Below are 21,451 nucleotides of genomic sequence, written 5' to 3' on the forward strand. Positions count from 1 at the left end.
CCTGGGGAAGCTGCACCCTCAGCGTGCTTGCTTCTTCCTCTCCAAAACGCCATGAAAAGGCGATTTCAGAATTCCCTGAGAGGTGAAATCCATCCTTTCGCTTACATCAAAAAGGTCATATTTAAAAAAAAAGAAAGTCAGAAAGAAAACCTTGGAATCGAATGCCTCGGGAAGAAAAGGTTAAACCAGAGCAGGGCGACCTTATCAGGGAGCTCCAGATCGGAAACTTCCCAACACAAAATTTTGGTGAAATCGAAGCAGTTTCGCAAAACATTTTGCTTTCGGCATATCAATATTTCTGATGGAAAACCATTCTGTCAGAAAATTTCTCTCCAGCTCCGGGCTAGAATTTCATACCAAACAGTTTTACCGTCTCCCCAGCAACTGGGACTGCTGATCCACTATAACGAATTTCCATAATTAACCTCCAGGAACTGAAAACGAAAACTTTCAGTCTGCAGGGGATTCTCAAACAACAGCTAGGAAGCGTTTCGCTCTGAGCCAAAGCTCAGCAAATTCAATAGGATTTTCCCCACACGTTTCAAAGGATCTTTGGTGCGGTTCGGATCAGAGTTCGGACCCAAATAAATTTAATGCAACTTTGGATTTGGATTTTTTTTTTTTTTTTTTGGAAACAAATGATCTCAAAACAATTATTCCTTCCTGTTAAAGTGGAATCGTATATTGTCACCCCAAATAAGCACTCGCACTCTCTGATGCCGGTGGATATGAAGAGCTTTTTACCCCCCAACCCCAGGAAGCATCCTGGTGGGATGGGAAGGCAGCGAACCTGGGAGAGAGGTGACGGCCTCCCACGTGTTCTCTGCAAACGGGAGGGAGCAGCACCCCTGGCATCCTGCCGTGCTCCGCGAACAAATGCCCTAAAACAGCCCCCGAGGTGCACCAGGCTGAGCCAACCTGTGTGAGATGCGAGATTCCCACGTGCATCTTCCTAATTACAGCACAGTCAGCGCGGCAAAATGCCTTGCTCTCTGTCTTAACACCTTCCCTTCAGTTATTAAGGGTTTAAAAAAAATAAAAATATTTTAATGAATTTATCTAATCCTTTCTCTCTCTTTATCTATATTTTCACAGTTGCCATTGTTCCCACATAGCTGTTACACTCACGACCCAGGACTGAGGTGCTCATCCTCTCCCTACCACCTTCAATTTTAACCCCCCATGGGAAGAGAAGGAAATGTGGCCCTGGTTTAGGCAGCCACAACCCCAGTCCCTCCGTGGTGACTGCGCCCAACCCTTTTTTTCCCCGGGTTTTGGGAACCCCAGCCAGCAAACACTCCCGCACGTGCTGGCAGTCAAGCTGCTCGGACCACATTTTTTCACAGATCATCACCAAGTGAGAATTTTTTGATTTCCTACGCACGCAACGTGGCTCGAGGCTTCCTGATTTTAAGTCCGAACCACTGCTCACAGTAAGTACCAAAACATCTGAGGTGCCACATAATGTGAGGTGTCCTGAGTGAATCAAGCCCTGGGTGTTCAGCCAAAATTAGCGGCTATTTGGGACCTCGCCGCCTCTCTTTTGTCGAACAGCCGTGCTCTGATCACGTCATCTCACGAGGTACCAGTGAAAAATAATTCATTTTCAGCTGCTAAGAACTCAGATATGACAGTGATAAGTACCTGAGAAGAGGAAAGAGGTGATAAATCGGTATTGAGAAGGGTTTGAGTAGGTCCCTAAATGAAGCATGGATTGCAGAGGGATCTGTAAGGGGTAGGGGTGTTTCTGAACAGCTCATTAAGGTGACATCGCTCTGTGGGGTGAAGAAGTCCTCTGGAAAACATAATTCGTGCTGGTGAAATTAATGGCTATCACTGCAGGCTCGCACGGGAGCCCACGCTTCCGACACACAGGAACTGCGCATTTCCTAATACACGAGTGCTTGACCTTAAACCTTAATAATGCTCTTTTAATGCACGCCCCTTTGAGTTACACACACAGAAAGGAGGGAACGGGACTGGTAAGGTTCATGTTTTATGCATGTTGTTTAATACTTTCCACGGATGCTTTGGGGGCTGGCATTACAGATAGGTATTCCGCTGGCAATTTTGGATTTAAATCATCAAGCAATCATTCCGGTACTAAAAGCATTCTCCTTAACTGTTTTATTATAGGCACAGAAAGCGTTCAAGCTGATTACTTGTGAGAGGAGAAAAATGCATCTTGATATCCCTATAAAATCCTACACTCGATCAGCAGTCATTACCGCAGATAACACCGGGTTATTTATATGGTGTTACGATACGTATAATACTGTCCTGGATGGAAAGCAGAGAAACTGAGAAAGTCCAGGAAGGAATCAGACCTGGAGAAAAACTGGGGAATTTGAACTAAGCAAAGCAAGACACTCTGCCTTATAAATCAAAATCAGACTGCGTGCGAAAAATACCAATGGAAACGTTAACCCCGCTGCGTTATCCCCCTGGTTATCAAGAGATGCGAAAAGGCATTAAACTTAATAGTACGACATGAATAATAGTTTTACAGGGATTAACATATCTGGAACAGTTTCCCCAAGGAATGACAACAAACAAGCTGTTCCAGAGCAGGCAGGCACGTCTCGGAGCCCCCTGGTTTATTGATTGTCACAAGTGCACGGAGCTGCGAGGTCCCACGCTTCCCTTCGCAGCAATCCCGTGCCCGTGCAGGCGGCTCCCCGCACAGCCACACATCGCCCTTTTCCTCCTCCCCGGAGCCTGTGTGGCAACACCAAGCGAGCTCTGCTAATATTAGCTCAGGCTGTCGGCTCGAAGCTCCTCGGCTTGGTGCACAGCCCTGCAGGGATTCCTCCGACAGCCTGAAAGCCGGGGTTTTCGGCTGGGTGGCCCTGGCAGCGGCCGTAGCAGCAAACAAAGCACGTAAACAGCCGCCCCTCCTCGTGTTAGCGCCAGGCGTGCTGCTGGAAGGCGGGATGAGTAAGTGGCAGCGTGTTGAAGTTTCCACATTCCTAGCATAGCTAGGTGCAGGCCAATTTTCCATGTGAGCCACGTGCAGGAGCAGCCCCCAGGCCCCGTGTGCTGTGCCCGGGATGCGTCCTCGTGTCCAGAGGGATGAGCCAAACCACCACCGAGGACCGGTGATCAGCACTAGGGTTCGGTGCATCTTGCCTCCATCTGCACGGAGGTGACTGATGAGCTGACAGGGAGCAGATGTTTCCACCCAGCTCCCACTCGAGAGCAACAAAGAGCTCGTTCAGCCCCCTCTTCTCCCCTTAGGCACACCAGATACACCTCAGCTGGGCTATTGGGCTTGCAGAGAGTTCGGGACAACGGAGCCAGGCTGAAACGCCGTGGTTTTGTCCCACCTGCCTCTGCCTGTGTGGCTGCTGGGTCTTGGTGTGGACATGAAAATGCAATAAAAGAGTGGAGGGGAATGAAGAAACAGGGTTCGCTGCACTCTGAAGGCATGAAAATACAGCTGAATTTCCCCATACTCTTAAATTTCCTGTTCGAATACCCATGTTGGAATAAAAGAGGTGAACCCAACAAGAAATCTCGAATTCTTTGGAAAATTCTTTGAAGATGAGCAATTTGGCCAGCTGAAAAACGTGACACATCAGGGCGAAATGCAGAATGTTAGTGTCTTGCCCGTGTCAGGAGCACTGTCCTATGGGTGAACACACCAGGTAGCGGAGCAATTCCATGTCAGGGTGTCGCAAGATTTTATTAACCAATGGTGTTTGTGCTCAGAAATGACACAGGGAGAGTTTATGGCCTGAGTGACCCACTGGGGAGCTATGGCCACGACCTCACCAGGTTGGCTTCAGGATGGCTGCATGCACCCCAGGGCTCCCCTCAGCCCCCTCCTCATCCCTTCCTTAGCCTCCTCAGCCCTTCCTCAGCCCCTCAACCTCCTCCTCAGACCCTCAACTTCTTCCTCAGCCTCCTCCTCATCTCCTCCTCAGCCTCCTCCTCAGACCCCTCCTCAGCCTCCTCCTCAGCCGTTCCTCAGCCCTTCCTCATTCTTTCCTCACCCCTTCCTCACCCCTTCCTCAGCCTCCTCCTCAGTTCCCTCCTCAGCCTCATCCTCAGCCCTTCCTCACCCCTTCCTCAGCCTCCTCCTCACCCCTTCCTCAAGTCTTCCTCACCCCCTCCTCATCCCTTCCTCAGCCTCCTCCTCACCCTTTACTCATCCCTTTCTCATCCCTTCCTCAACTCTTCCTCACCCCCTCCTCATCCTTTCCTCCCCCCCTCCTCAATCCCCCCTCATCCCCCCCAGCCCCCCCTCCCCTCAGGGCCCCTCCCTCTCCCCTAGGGGGCGCTCCGCCCCGCCCCTCCAGCGCGCGCGCGGCCGAGGGGGCGGAGCCTCGCCGGCGGTGGGCGGGGCTTGCCGGCGGCGAGCCTATAAATAGGGGCGGGCGGCGGGGGGACAAAGCAGTCTGCGCGGGACCGGCGGGCGGGCGGCGGGGCGCCCGCGGCTCTGCCACCTCCACCTGGGCTTCCTCGGGCTACTTTGATTTTTTTTATCATTATTATCCTTTTTTTAATATTTTTAGGAGTGGGCGAGGAGAGGCAGCCGGGTGTTGTTTTTTTTTTTTTTTTCCTTTTTTTTTTTTTTTTTTTTCTTTCGTCGTGGCCGGCCGAGGGGATTTAAGCGGAGATCAATGAAGGAAAGAAGAGCGAGCCAGAAGTTATCGAGCAAGGCGGCGGTGATGGATCCCAACCAGAACGTCAAGTGCAAGATCGTGGTGGTGGGGGACAGCCAGTGCGGCAAGACCGCGCTGCTCCACGTCTTCGCCAAGGACTGCTTCCCCGAGGTACGGGGGGACGGGGTTTTTGGGATTTTGGGGGTTTTGGGGGATTGGGGGGGTCCAGGGGGTAAGGTTTGGGCTGACTGCCTTGTGCTGCCTGCCCCTCGCAGAGCTACGTGCCCACCGTCTTCGAGAACTACACGGCCAGCTTCGAGATCGACACGCAGCGCATCGAGCTCAGCCTCTGGGACACCTCCGGTGAGAGCCCCGGGACGGGCAAGGGGGGGACTGAGGGACCCCCAGGGACCCCCAGCTGCTGGGGGGTACCCCTGGGGTGCTGGGGGATGCGTCTGAGGCTGGAGGGAGAGGGACAAAGCTGTGCTGGTAGGGGTTTGCAGAAGGGGCAGGTGGGTTAGTGGTGTGTGTCTTCCCTATAATGAGTGGGGAGAGCTCCCAAAAAAGGGGCAGAGCTGCCCTCTGCACCTCTGCTGCCACGACACCCTGCCTTACCCAGCCAGACAGGGGAGAGGTGTTGATGAGTGTTGGTGATAAATTGAGTCAGGGGGTGTTTGAGCCCCTTGCAGGCTCCTTCAGGTCTCGTTTTTACATAGCGCGGTATTTTTCCCACGTTTTAGAGGTCCTTTAAAGTCAAGAAAGGCTAGGAGGTCGGGCATCATCCCCCCCCCCACCCCGAAGATGCAGGGGGCACCATCCTTTTTTTAGGAACCATCCTTTTTTACCCTCCAGCATCAGCAGCTGCGTGCCGCGGCTCTTCCAGGCGTGCCTTCAGTGGCCATTTCAAAATCACCAGCTCAGAGGCTGAGGTTCTTGTGCCTGTCTCAGGTTATAGAAGAGGCCAGAAAGCCCTCTGGGTCCTGCTGTAGGTCATCCTCATGGCCACGGGTTCAGCATGGTTAGGGTGCAGCCCTCAGCTTGCTGGTGCTGGAGGGGAGCGGGGCAGCCAGCGAGGCTCTGCTGGATAAGTGAGGGCGCTGGGAGAAATGGTCGGGGTGAATGACACGGTAAAACATCAACACAGATGTGGATCAGCATTAATTCTGCAGAAGGGGTTGAGAAGAAAGAGCTGGAAAAACTTGACAGAGTATGCAAGCCCTTCCTTCGTGAGGCAGGCTTTGTGTATGCTGTGCTTGGACCCATCGGATCTGGCTCCATGTGAAATTGCTCCACTTACCAGAAACTAAAATTTTAATCCCTTTTCAACAAAAGGAATTGGGGCTTTGAGTTGGTTTTCCTCTTGCTGCTCAGGAAATGATTCCAAACTCTTGCAACACAGTTACTGGGAAAAGGCAGTCTCCGTGCCCACAATCGGTATCAGCATAGTTTTAAACTGATTTTTTTTTTTCATCTCATGCCAAATAAGACTTGGAGGCTTCTTGAGTGTGTCTGGTTTGAGCTTTCATCCTGATTACTAAGCTGGCTGCAACAAACTCTGTGGAGTAAGGCCTTATTAAAAATTAATGGTTAGCAAAGGTATTCTGGAAAATTTTATCTTTAGCTATTAAAATGCGCCGCGCGGGTTGTTTGACATGTGAGGGCCTGGAATCTGTATGTCAAAGGCTGACGACACCCTGGTAATGAAATATCCTGTAGCACTTCAAAAGATGGCAGCAGCGGAGCAAACACCTGCCAGCCTTTGCTGGTGCACGCCAGGCTTCCAGGCCCATCCTGGAGCTAACAGGCAGGCTGGCAGAGTCCGGGAGCTTCAGGACAAGTGGTTAATTTGTCTGCGATCTGCACCTAACGAGGAAGCCTTTGAAAGGTGGGATGCTCGGTGTCATAGCAGACTGAACAGCACATCCTCTGGAGGTGGGATTCTGCAGCTGAAGGCTCTCTGCAAACAGCTCTTCCAGGAGGAAAACTGCCCAGAGCCCGTTCACCCAGTGCAAAATCACATCGCCAGATAAGAGGCATCGGGAGATAAGATAAGGTTCTAGCATTATCTCAAATTCCTGGCAATTTAGTTCTTTACAAGTCTTTGTCCCAGTCCTCTGCCGAATTACAATAAATGTCTTAATGACTTTAAAGCAGGACGAGATCTAGTTAGCTGCAAAATATGATTTGTAGCTGCCAAATGCTAATGGAGGATAATGTCCATCGCAGCATGGGCTGGGGAGGTAATGGCCCAAGTCCTGGGGATTTTCTGCATTTCTTGAGGGGGGAGGGTGAAAACGGATGCTCTTTAGCAGGGCTTGATTGCAATATACTGGATGTATTTCAGGATGACTTTATCTGTATTTAATATCCGTTTTTTGCTCTCCAGCTGTGTCCTAGCTGGGAGCATGCCTCAGGCTACCTCTGAAATTAGTCCATACCTTAACTTAAACGCTGGTTTTCCCACTGACTGCATTGAAAGGAAGGTACAGCCACTCTGAGGGGTTTTTCTTTGCCCTTTGAGAAAATGCAAAGAAAACCAAAACTGTAGGCATTGCTTAAAAGCCTTATGTTAGAGTGAAAACAGGCCCAACTATCACGGTTTGGGTTTACCTTGTGAAATAGTCCCTTATAAAATAAGATCCCTAGAGTAATAAGCATGTTAAGTGCAAAATACAGGGCATCTCCTAGCTGAACCTTCAAAGCCAGCTGTATATGTTTTGGGAAGTTTGTTGTATCTTGGGTATGCCCATAGAAATTTGGGACAAAACACGCTTACCAGTAAGAGTGGAATGGGAAGGTTCATTATTCAAATATTTTCTGGTACTGTCTAGTTCTGCAAGTCATTATAAGGATTTAAATTAGCCACAGCATTAAGGAAAACACTTGCCAACTTGAATTTCAATCGGTTTTTGGACTACCAAACCCCCTTTTTTTTTTTCAAAGCAGGAATGTCTGGTTGCAATATAACTACATCGTAAATTATTCTGTTCTGTGGTAATACAGTGTGGCAGCCTCGCGCTCTTTGGCAGCTGTTTGCACATTTTGCTAGGTACAGTGTTTGAGAGAAGTTTCTTCAGGCTAAAGCTCCGTGGTGTAATCTTGTGGACACCACGAAGAATGCTTGTGTATGAGACAGCTTTGTTCAGTGTGCACGTGGTTCATTTACTGAGGTTTTGCCTTCTTCCATTAAAAGTGACTACTTTGACGGGCATTTTCCTTGTTCAGGAATCACATGCTGTTCATTAGGTACACATATCTGCCTCCCCAACAACTCCTGAGTTTCTTTTGTATTGCTGGAACAGGGGAAACTGCACTGGACACTCTGGTAGTTCTCAGCAGGGCCAGAAATACTTGTGCACTGCTGGGGACTAGCATATAATTAAATCCAGAAGGGCCTTAGAGCCTTAAATTGAATTAGCTTTACTGTGATTTGAATGTGCACAGCGTATTCAGCATCTACATAAAAAAAATATTAATCATAAAGGGTGGTTTTTTGTTTTTTTTTACTGAGGTGTCTTTCAGAAGGTATCTGAAACATACAGGAGTTCAAGTTCCTATTTCCCTGAGCTCTCTGGCAGTAAGCAGTGTAAAGGAAATGTCTAATTTCTGCCTTCCAGTTCACTTACAAGTTGGCTGTGTTGAGCCATGTGATTTTCTTCTTTCGTGACTGCGTAGCAGTAACTAGTCCTGAGAGTTTATTTTTCCTTCTATAGGGGGAAAAAATAGAATTGGTAAGTGGACCAGAGGTCCCACTTTCTGTTTGAGGTGCAGCAATGTAATCGCACGCTGCTGTGAGCTGTGTGCTTTCCCCGAAATGCTGAGGTGTGCTGGGAAGGAAGAAGGCCATAGCAAGGAGCCAGCTGCTCGGAGCTGCCCCTGCGGTGTTTGCTGGGCTTTTTATCTAGCTGATAATCAGCAAGCCTGAGGAACTGGGTGCGAGGAGGCTGCTGTTTGGCTGTCGTTCTTCCAGCTGACCGGAGTCCGAAGGGCAGCGCCCGGTGGCGATGTGCAAGTAGCCCGGTGGTGCTCAGCCTCCTTCGGGCTCTAGCAGCTTAGGGCAGCACTAAGTCACCCAAAAATTTAAAAAAGCATGCTTTAACTTTCAATGATGTGAATAATTTTGGTGTTTATTAACGTAGCAATGCTTAAGCCTGAGCTTTGGCATCTTCTGTAGACTGAAGCCAAGCAGGCTGCTTGGGAGGGGTTTAGTTCCCTCTAACAGCTGAACTTGTGCTGTGCTTTGCATGGAGCTGAAATCGTGTGAATTACTTTGGCTTAGATTATTTAAGCTGCCAAACAGATAAAATCGGGGATTGCAGCTGGAATATACTTTCACCACAAAACAAGATGAACTGCAGCATTATCAGCGATCCCTTGATAAAGCTGATAAATCATTCGTGTTGTCCCCGACAAAAATGTTTTACTTTGTAAGAGCAGGATCGCAAACACAGGCAGGCTTATTTTTTTCCCGAATACCATGGCTGTAGCCTTGCATTCTCCTTCTGTTTTCCAGGGTTGGCATGGTTTCAGCTCTGCAGACTTAACTTGAAAAAGGCTGAACAGCCTTGCTGGGCTGCGTTCAAGTTGTCTGCTCAGACTTGAGCCTCATTCCTGAGATTCCTCGGTTCTGAGGGTTTCTGGGTGAAATGATGAAAAGCCAGATCGAATAGCCTCGCCTCGCTGAGGACCGGGGCTGCTCTTTATTTGCGAAATAATAATAAACGTTCGGTTATTGCTGTCGAACGAGACCAGGAAACTTCTTTTGTCGGTGCTGCTGGCGCGAGGACTTTAAACGATCCCAGTTTGTTCTGCCGCACGCCGCCCTGAGGAGAAAATTGTCAAACACTCCCTGCTTGCATCCGCACGGAAGGATTGCCTATAAAAGTCCATCTTCTAGTTCCTCAGCGTTAATACGAGAGGGAAAACCTGAAAAGAAAAACCCTCTGAACAAACCCAGCCGCAGCTGACACCGTACGAGCGATCTCTGGGCTGAAGGTGGTGGCTGTGTGTGTGTGTACATAAACACACGCCGATGGACTTATATGGTGCCTGGTGTCCCGGGAGGCTGCTGAGTGAGAAGTTAGGTATGTGTCTACGGGATTAGTTTCTGGGTGAGGCTTTCGGAGCCTCCTTTCCAGCCGGCAGCCCTGTGGCCGAGCGCTGAGGCTCCCAAAATCTCGCCTTGCCCCGACTTGCCCGCACTCAGAGGCGTGCAGGCCGCTGCCTCCGCGGCCTGTTTGAAGGTGCTGGGCCACAGGGGTGGCTACTGAGGGTGCTGCCTGCTTGCCCAGGGCTAGCAGCTCGGCCCTGGGGCTAGCAGCCCGGCCTGGGGGTGCTCAGGTGGTGCTGAGCTGCGTAGCGGTGCTGGAGGCAGCAGGAAAGGCCTTAGTGCTACAACCAGGGTAACTCGGAGCTCAGGGCTTAGTTTTTCTGGTCAGCTCAGCTTAAATTTCCTCCTGACGTCTCGTTTTCTGCCGAAGACAGCGAGCTGATTTTTTTTTTTTTAAGGAGCAGGTTTTTGACAGCTGCCTCTCCGTGAGATTGACATCGTTTATGAAGATGAGCGCTTGAATAAAATAAAGTCTTGTTCACCAAATTACCTTCTGCTACCTAGTTTGGTAATGCTTCGTTCCCCATGTGTTCTTCTTCATTTCAAAAACAACATTCCTGGGATTCTTGACTCCTTCCTTCTCGTGTAAGCTGTCCAACTGAAGTCATCTGCGATCCGTTCACACCATTCCCCGCTCTGCTCTGTGCAACAGCATGAGCTGTCTGTCAGTTAAAAACTCGAGGAATTTCTCTAATCCAGTTAATAGTCTCTGTTCAGCCTCCGAGACCTTGCAATTAGTTCTAGGTAGTTTGAAAATCGGAGATGTAATTGGCCGATAACCCCAGAAGTCACGCCTGCTGGCTCTTGAAAGCTGCGTTCTTGTTGTGTATGCTCCATGCTGGAGTTTAGGTTTGTGAAAGACAAATACCTGAGTAAGAATATATGCTGAAGTGCATTTTAAGTCACAGGCATGCATTTTAAAGCCCAAGCCCTGATACTGGTGGACAACTTAACTGTTTAAGTACCCTTCTGAATCAGAAATGCATTGGTAAATGAAGCTTCAGCAGAGTTAAAGGCCAAACCGAGTGGTGGACGAGTGAATGGAAAAGGGGAGATTTCCCCCAAATGTTCTTCCAGGTTCAACAGGTGCTAAAAATGAGATTTCTGACTGCAGGTGAAGTTGAAACTGCGTGTTAGAAGTCTTAAAGAAACTCGTCATATCTCTTAATTGCTCTGGAAGTAGAACAGTTGTAACATGCAACATTGGACCTCTTTATGTTCCTTCAGATTACCGCATTAGCTTTTGATCTCATTGATCAGAATTTGTTTTATGGGCTAGACATAAATGTTTACTACAGGCGGGTATTGGCTTACAAGTCGGGGCCTCTTTGTGACAGATAACTCGTGTCTGTCTGCAGGGCTGGAATTCTTTCCTGGTCAAGTACTGGAACAACTGCTTTAACTCTAAGCAAGAGGGTTTTTTCTAAAAATTACCAATATCCATGACAACTAAAGATGCTTTTTGCACTTGGAACTTTGTTCTAAATTAAAAATCCAAAGCTGATTTCAAAATTACTGATTTTTTTTTACACGAAAATGCAACTATGGAGAATCTCCTTTGAAGATGTGCTTTAACTCCTTTTTTCCCCCTCAAAGTCACATTCCTGCAGATTATGGCTGGAACTTAAACTTGGGCTGACCCTATTTCCTTTTTCTGGTTACTGGGGCATCACAAGCTTTCAGTGGGAGATGAAGCACTGGGGTGCTGTCCCTTTTAACTTGGGAAAGCTGTCGCTTTTGTAGGTGAGAAGCAAAAGGAAGGGGAATTGAGAATCTTGTCTTTTGGGAGTATGGAGTGGTTTTGAGGAAAAGCTGTTAGCTAGGTGATATTTAAAAGCTTTTTTGAAAAGCTTTCAAAACTTTCTGGATATGCTTGATTGTTTAAAGTGAAAAATACATGCTGATAATAATGTGTTTTCTTTCCCTGCAGGCTCTCCTTATTATGACAATGTCCGTCCGCTTTCTTATCCTGACTCTGATGCCGTCTTGATCTGCTTTGACATTAGTCGGCCAGAAACTCTTGACAGTGTGCTAAAAAAGGCAAGTGTTTAAGAAACGTTTGAGGAGAGAACTGTTTATAAGTAGCTTGTCTTTAAATCTCTGAAGAGTGGTGCTGTTTCCTATGTTAGAAACTTCAGTTTTGTGGTTGGTTTTTTTTTTCCTTTTAATGGAAAGAAGACCAGACTGTGCTCTGCACTGCTAGGATTTGAAATCATTGATTTGGAAGTGATTAATTGTAACTGAAAAAAAAAACAACACTCCATGTAATGGAACCTCAGGGGTGAAGTAAATTATCATTCCTCAGCCCTTAGACACCAATGAATTGTTTAGGGTGGCATTGGGTGCAGCACGAAGCTGTCTCTAATGTCACATTCATATAAAAAACAGGACTGAGAAACTTTGCTGTGTTGCAGAGATAGTTAAAAGTGTCTGTAGAGCGTTTGGACTTGTGCCATGGCTTTACATAATTCCTCAGTCTTGAGCTAGAAGGAGCCAGTAAGAAATGCCTCTGGGAGACACCAGAAAGCCTAGCAATAGCATAGAAACGTAATTCTGCCCCAAACTTCAGGATTTTTCAGAAACTCGGTGACCCAAGATTCAGAGCCTGACTTCCCCCAAGTGAAAACTCTTTTGTTTAAGAGTTGAGCTCTGTGTTCACAAGGTGGTCCCAGCCCTCCCCTCCGTCACTGGGCATGACTCAAGCTTTGTGGTGTCGTCTTTAAGGCGTAACCATGTGAAGTTCCTTTCGCTATGTAGCTGGGGCCAGTGGTTCTTGTTTCACTGGGGCATAAAGCAGCATGTGGTGCTCTGAATAATGTACAGAAAGTTCTTCAGACTATTCCCTGCTTCCTATGCCAACAAGCATCTAGAACTGGCCTTGTTTTGTGTTCCTGTTGGTTACTGTACTATTGCTTGGTGGGGAAGAGATTTTTATTAATATATTTTTAAGCCTGAATTATATTCTTGAATTTTAGGGATTGTATGATCTGGTCAGATGGGCTGCGGAATTTATTGGCTTTCTTTTATTCTCAAAGTTAACTGTGTATGGGTTATGGGCAAGAAAACAAAATAACATGATACATGTCCTGTTGGAAGGCCTTCCTCACAGGACCCTTGACAGATTTGCATGGTTTTTGGATGTAGCAAATACATAGCAACATGTACTCTGTGGTCAGAGAGTCTGGGCCTCTAGCTCAGTCTTGAGGAACTACTGGATGTGGTAACAGCAGCTGGCTTTGGTTCCTCTCTGTTCGTGGCTGTGGCTAGGTGCTTGCTGCCTGTGAGGAGTCACGGATCTGCAAAGCTTTATTCATGCAGGCAAACAGTCTCGGTTACTAAGTCAGTGGACTTAGTGAGTGTAGGAGATTGTAAGTTTTTATCCTTGACCAGATAATGCTGGAACTAACGCCTTCAGAAATTAGCCTGAAGGTAAATACAACTATTATGTAAGAGTATTGCCACATAAAATGTCATGATGCATTAAACTCTATCTTGTATCGATTTTTTTGGAATTTAAGCATTCAACTGTGCCAATATAACAACAACCTAATATTTTACAGTGGAAAGGTGAAATCCAGGAGTTCTGTCCGAACACCAAAATGCTTCTGGTTGGCTGCAAGTCGGATCTGCGCACGGATGTAAGCACGCTAGTAGAACTTTCCAATCACAGGCAGACGCCCGTGTCCTATGACCAGGTATGTGCTGGGTCATTCTTTGTCCTTTGGGGTGGAGGATAAGACTTTCTGTCACCGTAACCATCTTTATGAACAAATTCTCCCCTCCTTGGTGGTGGATACACATGGTTAAGTAGTGGAGGTGAATTTGGAAACTGACTAAAGGAAAAGCCTACCTATACAGTGGATGCAGCAGAAAACCATGCATTCCCACAAAGCACGCTTTAAGCATCATAAGATTTTGGCCCTATTGGTTGTGAGGAACCTTTTAAATGAATTGAAAAATAAACTTACTGCTTTTCTGTGCCTGCAGAGGCCAGAGCAGTAACTGCGAGGTGTGGCTTGTCCTGTTCATTTACTGGCAATAAAATCGTTGTCCTCACACTTGAGTTGAATGTCGTACATCTGACTCAAGCATCAGGACAATTATTTCGTGTAATCTGACTCCTTTAAAGTCCCCCTGCTTGGAAACAACCTTATAGCTCCCTGTGAAGGTGGCAGCAAATCCAGAAGGCATCTTAGTCCTGGGCAGTGGTTCTCTCATTGGGAAATGAGAAGGTTGGAGCCAGACATCGTGAGATAGAGACACTGAGGTGAAAAAGGGGAAAGGAACCAGGCCGTGGGAGAACAGGAGGCAGAGGAGTGGGGGGAAAACTAAGATCTAAGATAAACTTCCCCTTACTACTTGTGTGTTGCAGCTGAGTCACAGTGGTGGTTTCAGATATACACCCCGCAGGGTGCAAGAGTGCAAGTGCTACCTGCACGGGTAGTTCTAGCTGGCCTGTGTATCCTGCACTCTGAAACCGTTTTTGATGTCTTATCCAAAACCTCAGGTTTTCCAAACCGACAGCTCCTAATATGCAATTACTAATAATGCAGCCTCCTACAGCATGTTTAAATTTGAAAATGAGCTGCCGTGAACTGAGTATCTTAATTAAAATACAACATGGGTTGTTTTCTTGTGATGCCTTTTGCTGGTTATGGTATTTTTCTGTTTGGTTCAGTGAATCTCTCTCCATTTCAGACAGTTTTAAGGGAAACTAAATGCCATCTCTTCTGCCTTTCTAGAAAGGGAATAGTCTGCCACTTATGGCATACCCAAGGTCATATGTTTTACGTTTTGTTGTGGTTCTTCAATAAAATTACCAAGTTTGACCCTTTTTTTGGAGTTAGAGATTGGAAAAACTACTGACAAATGGGTTTGTCATCTAGATTTGAAGATTCCCATCTCTCCTGATGTCACAACTCCTTAGGAAGGGCAAAGTCGTAAGATTTTACTTACCAACCAAAGAGAAAATTGTACATAACTCAGTGAAGCCCCTACTTGAACAAACTTGCACGATTTTGTCTGCACTGTACGCAGAAGGAAATCTAGCCTGAGCTGTGGCTGTGTGTCTCGTGGTTGCCAAAGCACAGCGGTGGCCTGAAGAGACCCAGGGCTCTTCTGTGCTATTTTCAGGGAAGAATCCAGTCCTCTGGAGCGAAGATACGCAGCTTCTTTTTAGATTCCCTGCCTTGCTAAGTCAAGTTGGGATCAGAGCTCAGTGGGGTTTTCCTCGTTCCTCTTAGCTGCATAAGGAAGTGTTTGGAGGATAAATTCAGCCGATGCTGACACCCTGTCCCCAGTATCCTAGATAATTTCAAGTCGGCTACACCTGAGCAAACAGCTTTGAGGAACTGAGATAGGTTGAGCTGAGTAGGAGTTGTGGTGTTTAACAGAGGGGAGGGCTTGGGCCGAAGCAAGTCTTTTATCAGCCAATCCCACTTAAACTGATAAGAAAGCAGCTGCATCAGTGCAAGGCAAATAGCGCGTAATGATGTGGGTCCAGATGGATCAGTGCCATCAGGCTGGGAGCAAGGAGGAGGGGTTGGACTGGCTCCTGTCCTGCTTGCCTCTACCTCAGGCCCGTGGATCCATGAGGATCATCAAGGATGTGCTTGGATGTAGTAACTTACTAGGAGGATTGTCCCTCCGAAGTAAAATTCCATTAAAACAGCTCTGCTTTTTCACACGGTATTGTATTGTCTTCCTGTAGGACCCTGGGGTATTGTCATCTGCTGGCTTTGCTGCTTGTTTTTCTTGTGCTGCTAGAACAAATATCTCAGCTTTGACTTCTAACACACTTTAACATTGCAAAAGAAGGGCTTGTGTAGCCCCTGAAGTCCTTTTATTTCCATCTCTTCCCTAGCTACGAGCCCAGAAACGTCCAGCTCTGCTCCCCATAAGCCTGTCCCCTAGCAGAAGCACAAGGAGGGTTTTTCCCCTCTGTGCTGTGCCCCAGGACAGGGACGTGTGGAGCAGCCTGAATAGGTGCTGGTGGTACTTTCCTGTGTCGCTGCGGTTATTTGCAGGTCACTGGGCTTATCGTCTCTATTTCAGATGGTATTTATCTGCGTGTGAGAGAATGCGTGAATGCAGCTTGGAACCAGAGCTCTGTTTATTTTGCAAAATTAGCTGCTGGCTGTCATACTCGAGCTTTAGCTTTGGTTTTCACAGAACATTGTGTATGGAAAACAGTGCTGAAAAGTAATTGTATGGTTTGCTTTGGCTCGCTGGGAACTTGGTATTGATTGCATGTTCTTTTTTCCCTTAGGGTGCAAATATGGCCAAACAGATTGGAGCAGCTACGTATATTGAATGCTCAGCCTTACAGTCAGAAAACAGCGTCAGAGACATTTTTCATGTTGCCACCTTGGCGTGTGTGAATAAAACAAATAAAAATGTTAAACGAAACAAATCGCAGAGGGCAACAAAGCGAATTTCACACATGCCCGGCAGGCCAGAACTTTCTACAGTGGCTACAGACTTGCGAAAGGACAAAGCAAAGAGTTGCACGGTGATGTGAAGGACCTCGATTTCCTTGAGCGGGAGGAAGAGAGCGTTTGGGAGAGGTGGAGGCTCGATGAAGTATACAGCCACATGGTATTTAATGGGTGCTTATGCCAGTGCTTTACAGGAGACTCTTCACCTGTCGTGTGAGACTGTACTTAGGAACTGAGCGTGTAGACCAAGCAGGGAGAAGAAATAGCTCTAAATGAGGTGGCATCAGGAAATGATACGTGGAAGAAAATGCCAAAAAAATAAAAATAAAAATGGAACATGTGAATGTGCTGAGAGGGTGAATGGGAAAAAAAAAACAACACTGAGAAGAAGAGAGATGTCATTGACAGTGCTTGTTTCTTTTATTGATGCTCTGCTCCTGGATGCTACCACTTTGATTTCTTTAAAATAATACTTTAATGTTTTTTTTAAAGATGACATTATTAATGTGCCCTCTTTAAGGAACTATCCCTGTGACCTTGTAGTTGGTTTTCCAAAGGATATGATCTAATTTTTCAGTAGCTCGTCGTTGAGATGGAGAGTATGCCAAGGCCTATACGTCACCTAGAGGAAAATACTATGTGAGAAGTTTGGAGTTTTGCCTTCCTGAGATGGCAACGCAAGCTAAATTTTATCACTTTGGTCATGAAGACGAATGCTTGAGGTTTCCCAGTATCTTAGGTGCCCAGAATTAAAATGGATCGCATCGGGGCGTGGGGGCAAACTGCCTGCCTGTTACAGGACTCTGACTTTCCATTCCTCTTTGTGATTGTAATTTGCAGTGGAAATGAGCTCAAGTTCTGGTGTACTGTATGGGTATTTCACTGTAGGTTCAGCTATCAAATCAACTGAAAGGTGCTAAGAGCTATGATGACAAATGATCCTGAGTTTATAAAAAATAATAAATACTAGTTTGTTCAGCCTTACTGCCCATCTGGGGAAGCCCTGGGACTCCTCTGCTCCTAGCAGGAGTTAAGAGCCCGGTGGTTCCCAAGATCTAGCCCTCTGTAAACGCTATGGAGAAGTGCTACTCCGTGACATGGTTCCCTGCAACTGTGTGTGTAAAAACCCAAGAATCTGCAAATGAGCCAGCAGAGCCAGATTACCTTCTGTTAGACACTCCCGTACAGTTACTTGGGGCAGCCGTGTCTCGCGGCAGACTTCATTTGCTCGTGGTGAGTGCTGGGAGGAAATGGAGTCTGAAGAACTGTGATGCCTTAAGGGGTCCCCAGTGGAAACTGGATGCTATGTTTAGTCTTTAGGACTAATATACACATATCCAGACAGCAATCATTAACCATGACATCAGTGAACTGGTTAAGTTCTTTTTTTTGCTTGCTGATTCCTATTGTTACGTTGAATATATCGGCCTTTAAAATTGTTTGCAACCGTTTACTGACCGACTAAACTTCATAGCTTCTCTCGAAAGGAAGATACTGTAAGCTCTAACCAGTGTGGCTATAGCTTGTTGAGAACAAGCATTTTGTTTCCAAGGATGATGCTTCATTTTTGAAGTGTTAAAGCTGTGTTCACGTTGACTTCTGCAAAGGTAAAGGATTACCATAATTAAAACTCAACTCTGTGTGTTCCTGGCACTTTTTTTCATCTGATAAAAGGAGAAAAAAAATCCATTCCAATTATTTCCCACACAAAATGACATTCTTACCACCATAATAAGCTTTTGACTGATGCAACAGTGCGCTTAGGGCAGTATTACAAAATAGCTGGTAAGTGCTTTCTGTATTTAAATATTGTGGAAAAAAAATAAGTTATAACTGTTATAAAACAGGACATTCATTCCTTTTTTTTAATTGTTGAAGTCACTTTGTATGTTTGGTTAATGTTTCTGCAGTATTTATTAAATTACCATTCTTTTCTTTGAATTAAAAACAAGTAATTGACTTGTAGCAGAAGCAGCCTTGGTTTGTTGGTTCTTTAATACTTGTGCATGAGTTGTGGACGTAACCGTACTGAGCTGCAGGCCAGCCATAGCTTGGAATTGGAATGTGATTTGAGCAGAAATCAGTCTTACTGGTACTTGGAACAGCCCTTTGTTTTTTTCTGGAGCGTTTCTGTTTTGTTTGAGGAGGTGGTGTGGATTATTGGAGTTGATTTTCCCCCAAAATCAGGCAGGCAGGGGAAAGTAGAGCAAGCAAACAAGTGAAGTGCGGTTTGCTTTGGCCTCCAAAGCGTTAAATGTTCTTCTTAAAAGGTTTTGTACCTTGAAGTTGTTCAAGGAACCGTTGCTGAGTGCTGTCTGTGAATTAGCAGCAAGCACAGCCTGGTTTCTAGCTGAGCAGATGATTTACTGGGCGAGAAGGCATCCCTGGCTGGTAGGACACTGCGGGGTTGTCACCCCCTGGGGAGGTGGCCTTTCGGCAGCTCGTGAATGCCTGGACACGGCTCTCAGTCCCTCAGCGGCTGGGCAGCCCTCGTGGCAACGCAGAACTGGGCTGGAGCTCGCCTTGGCAGGCTGAAACCCTCGCCTAAAAAGCCACATCTCCCTTGAGGTCTACGTTCATCTCGCTCAGCCTCTCGTCTTTCTATCCCAGCGTGTGTGTGTCAGTGATGTGTTCTTCATGATGGGATTTAAGGATGCTTTGTAGGTGCTGGCGGTCATGCATTAAGTCCTCTCTTGATGCCTCTGCCCCACGTTGCAGCCAGATCCTAAACCAGACCTCCAGAAAGAAAACCACTTCCAGTTAAACCACTTGGATCAGCAGCTGACCACCAGTTGCCTGTTACCCTTTGCAAATTCCCCTTACTCAGTCATTTTGCTCTAGATGGCTGGAAGATGGAGGTGTCCTGATTTATCTACGTTTTCCTTTTAGCATTACAAAAATAAACAAGCCTGTTGGCAGCTCTCTCGCAGCCGCTAGCCTTGCCTGTGTTCCAGCACATCTGGGAAGTGAGCGTTCGTAAATCCCAGAGCTGCTCAGCCAGTGCTTGGGCATAAACCCAGTGTCTTTGGAACAGAAAGTGTTTCTTCATCACATGATTAGAAATAATTCTTTTTTTTTTTCCCAGCTGCGGAGCAGGAGTTCTCACCAAGGAGTCCAACTCTCGTTTTTTCTGTGATTGCTGTGGGTTTTTACCATTTCCTTTAGGTTGGATTTGCTGCTGTGTTGTTTGTGAGACGTCCCTGACTGGCTTTGGCTGGTGGCATTTGGAACCTGGGAGCCAGAGGAGATGGCTTTACCTCTCCAAAACCAGGAGGCTGTGCCTGAAGCCGACACAGAGGTGAAATCTTCAGCTGAAACAGCGCAGCTAGGTTTGTTTTTGGAGGAGCTGGTGTCTGGGGGATCGTCACCCCCTCAGCATGACCCCTGCCCAGTGAGGTGCTGGATCGGAAGCGCTTTCGTGTGTAGGCTGTGGTTCGGTCAGCTGTTTCTCTCAAGCACCATCTGATCCCTGGAAAAGAACTCTGGCAGGTTGCCATCACTCAGCCCACTTCCAAAAAAAAAGCAACAACCATTTAACTTCAGTGTGTTTTTTTTTAATTGCACAATGAGGTTTTGCAACCGCTTACGGTAACTGAGGTGCCTCGCAACAACCCAGCCCCTGCAGACAAACCCGAGAACCGCCAGGAGAGCAACGCTGAGCTCAGTGGGGTGAGCTGGGAGGCAGAAGGGAAGGGGGACAGGGCTCTGACAGAGCCAAAACTCTTCACCTCGCTGAGATGTGCTGCTGGAGCCCTCAGGGCGAGCAAAGCTTCAGAGCATGGCCCTTCCCAGTGGGAAGGAGGGGAGTAATAGCAGCAAAACCGCCCCAAATTCCTCACCGAGATGTTTAAGATGCCTCAGTGGTGCTGATGGAGGTGTGCAGGTGCCTCTGCCTGCCCTGACCCCTGCAGTGCTGTGCCCCAGGCATGGGGGTGCAGTTTGGGGGGCCCCCATCTGGGAAGGAGGAGAGCCCCGGGCACAGCCTGAGCTCCTTCCTCGCCTCCTGGAATGCTCCTTGCAGCTGCTCTGCGGTGAGGAAGGAGCAAAACCCGGCTAATTAAGGAGTTTGATGTTGGCTGTGTGGCATTTTGTTGTCTAATCCTCCCGCACCACTGCCGGCCCTCCTAAGGGAGGGATTAGTTGCATGAAAGCAAATAATTACGAATTCCCAGCTCGTGGGGCTTCTCCCCACCAACCTCCTTCCTTACAAAACAAGCCACTGACCTTTCCCATCGTCTTTCCATCATCCAAATCTCCCCTGACCGCCAGCCTTTCCCCAAAAGCCACCGAGGTGCTGGTGCTGAAGACGAGCCGGGACAGCACTGGAGCTGCAGCCCCTGAGTGCCAAAGGGGCTGGCGATGTGGTGGAGGCTGAAACATCTCCTGTACCTCCCCACGGCCGGACCAGCTCCTGCAGTTCCCCTGAGACCCTCAAAACCCTAAAGGGGCAGTTGAGGGCCCCGATGCCACCCCCGTGGGCTTGCACGAGAGCCAGCGAAGGCGGGAGCTGCTCAGCGTTGAGGAGAAATGCTCTGCCAAGCAGCTCTTCTCTCTCCTCCCTAGATTAGCTGGGAGGCTTAGGAATGAGAAGCAACCCGAGAAGAAAAGATTTCATCTGATTCTAAAAGGGATCTGTGAAAAGGGAAGTGCTCCCACAGCCGTCGAAGAGGAAATCATTTTGGGGCCCACGGATCGGCGCGCTGCACCACCACTGAGCCAGCCCCTCAGCCCTACACACAGCACGAGTTCTGCAGAGCTCTCCCGAAGCCCAAAATCGCTTTCCCCTGCCAATTGCTGATGGATTTGGTGCGAATTCACTGCAGAAACCATTGACTTGTGCCTGCTGGGTGCTGCCGGCCCTGCCTGCCCAAGCCCCCACTGCTGGGCCGTGGCCTGGAAACCTTCCCCTGGTGGGCCTGGGTGAGGGAAAACATCCATTTCTACACCTTGTCTGAATGACCCTAAGCCCTGCCAGGCTGCTCTCCTACTTGCTGTGAGGGACAATTTAATATATTGAAGTGGGGGCTGAAATCAGACCCCCACCCCCAGCCACAGGAGGGGACCTGGAGGTGCAGGGCCCTCTGCTGCTCGCCAGCTCCTCAGAGCAGAGCCGCTGACTGCATCCTGGTTATAATTGCTCCAAATTAGATTTAGGGCTTTCCCTGGACCAGGCAGTGAGTCAGTTATCCCAGAGCATGTCCAGAATTTGGGGAAGTGTCCTTCATCAGCTGCTTGGGTGGCAGTGGGCACAAGCACGGCGCTGGGGCCTGCGGCCTGCCCCTTTGTGGGGTTTTTGC

At 47.8% G+C, this 21,451-nt stretch overlaps 1 protein-coding gene across 1 annotated transcript; it reads left to right on the forward strand.

Annotated features, from left to right (window-relative positions):
• Nucleotides 1–4,391: 4,391 nt before the first annotated feature.
• On the forward strand, nt 4,392–18,123 carry RND3 (Rho family GTPase 3). Its single transcript, XM_038182246.2, has 5 exons — nt 4,392–4,778; nt 4,883–4,970; nt 11,648–11,757; nt 13,278–13,412; nt 15,986–18,123. Exons 1-5 carry the CDS (start codon nt 4,626–4,628, stop codon nt 16,235–16,237), a joined length of 738 nt encoding a protein of 245 aa, XP_038038174.1. The 5' UTR covers nt 4,392–4,625; the 3' UTR covers nt 16,238–18,123.
• The last annotated feature ends 3,328 nt before the right edge of the window (nt 18,124–21,451 follow it).

Source organism: Anas platyrhynchos, chromosome 7 (genome assembly GCF_047663525.1).
Source record: "Anas platyrhynchos isolate ZD024472 breed Pekin duck chromosome 7, IASCAAS_PekinDuck_T2T, whole genome shotgun sequence".
Taxonomy (NCBI): Eukaryota; Metazoa; Chordata; class Aves; order Anseriformes; family Anatidae; genus Anas; species Anas platyrhynchos.